General features: G+C 36.4%; 1 protein-coding gene across 1 annotated transcript; it reads right to left on the reverse strand.

The window, feature by feature from the left end:
- Positions 1–352: 352 nt before the first annotated feature.
- Positions 353–1,351, reverse strand: LOC122583767 (probable receptor-like protein kinase At2g23200). The gene has a single exon (XM_043756139.1). The coding sequence runs from the start codon at positions 1,349–1,351 to the stop codon at positions 353–355; it is 999 nt and encodes a 332-aa protein (XP_043612074.1).
- Between the last annotated feature and the right edge of the window lie 249 nt (positions 1,352–1,600).

A 1,600-nucleotide genomic window follows, 5' to 3' on the forward strand; every position in this document is an offset into this window, starting at 1 on the left:
AAAATGTTTAGTTTTCTTTTCTTTTAACAAATAAACTTAAGAATGCAAAATAAAAAAAATTTCGTATCATTTCCAACATTTTTCTTTAAAAAAATTAAAAAAACTCTAGAATGGAGTGTTAGCTGTATACCATGAATCTTGGTTGCTACGTACAATATCAAAATTAAAATACGAGTAATTAATTACCTGCAACTGACTGGATGATGTTTGTGTAACCATTGATTGTTCCTATAATATCATATCCATTCAATCAATTAAAAGTTAGATTACTATTACTATACTTATATATATATATATTATATATATATATAACAATATGTAATATAATTATATTATAGGTTGTGATGATCAATTAGGTAGATAAAAAGGTAGAAAACAAAAAGGCAAATAAAGATCTTACATGCTTCTTTTGAAGTCTCAAGGAATTCTCAAGTTCCCTGACAACCTTATCCATATTTGGGCGTTCTTCTCGTTGCTCTGTTAAGCAAGCACATGCTACTTTTGAGAAGATCTGAATCGAGTCTGAGTCCATATGTTTCCGCATATCTGGATCTATCACATCATCCAGCGTTTTGTTCTTGCAATGGGATCTGGCAAATTCAGCAAAATTCCAATCATCCTCTTGCGCCTCGTTTGGAGGAGGACTAGAAGCATTCCTCCCAAACAAGACTTCGAACAAAACAACTCCGTAGGAGAACACGTCGGACTTGTCGGTCAAAGCTCCGGACTTTTCATATGCCGGGTCCTTATGTTGTAATGCGGGGTTATATTCGTTAGTAGCAAAAAGAGTATTTCTTTGGGCTACCATGGCAGATTCAAAACCTTGTAACTTTGGTTGCCATTCGTCGTCTAGTAAAATTTGCGAGCTCTTGATGTTGCCATGTATCACATAACAACCGGGTTCCCCGAAGTCAGAATCATGAATGAATTTTAATGCTTGTCCGACGCCGATACATATGCTCAGCCTTTGCGGCCATGTGAGGCCGGTTGACCCAGCTGATGATGATAAATGTTCCGCCAGATTTCCATTGGCCTCAATCTTATGTATCAAGAATATTCTACCGCTCTCGGAAAGATTCAAAGCAGAATCATCCAAAGCACAATGTAAGGTGGGGCTGATATTTTCGTGTTTGAGCATAACTATCATCACTATCTTTAAGAAAGTATACTGTGTCACCTCGAACGCCCGTACTAGAATATCGATCTTTTCTTCTGATTGCAAGACTAGTTGTGCCCTGTATAAGTCTCCAGAGGAGAAGCTTTCTGCGATGAGAGTAGCCGATTCTATCTTCTCAAATGGGATCCTCAAGGCATCCAAGGATCTTTGGAATTCATCCTCAAGTGAAGACATTATGATGTTTGACTACTTTATAGATTGATGGAAGTTAAAACTTGCAACAAAATTATTATAAGGAGTCCAGGAATCGGAGAATTAATGTTTAAAATCAACGAGAGGAGTTTAACTGGGATAGAAACAGGGAGACGATTGATATTTTGATGATGATTGAATGACAGAATTAAATAAAATTTTACTGAGTAAAATGTGCCGAGCATAAGATTGGAATCCGCGCTTTTATGGCGAAATATGGAGGTTTTTTAA

Source organism: Erigeron canadensis, chromosome 9 (assembly GCF_010389155.1).
Source record: "Erigeron canadensis isolate Cc75 chromosome 9, C_canadensis_v1, whole genome shotgun sequence".
NCBI lineage: Eukaryota > Viridiplantae > Streptophyta > Magnoliopsida > Asterales > Asteraceae > Erigeron > Erigeron canadensis.

Excerpts from the sequence above, each read along its gene's own strand:
- LOC122583767 (XM_043756139.1), bottom strand. The coding sequence starts at position 1,351 with ATGTCTTCACTTGAGGATGAATTCCAAAGATCCTTGGATGCCTTGAGG.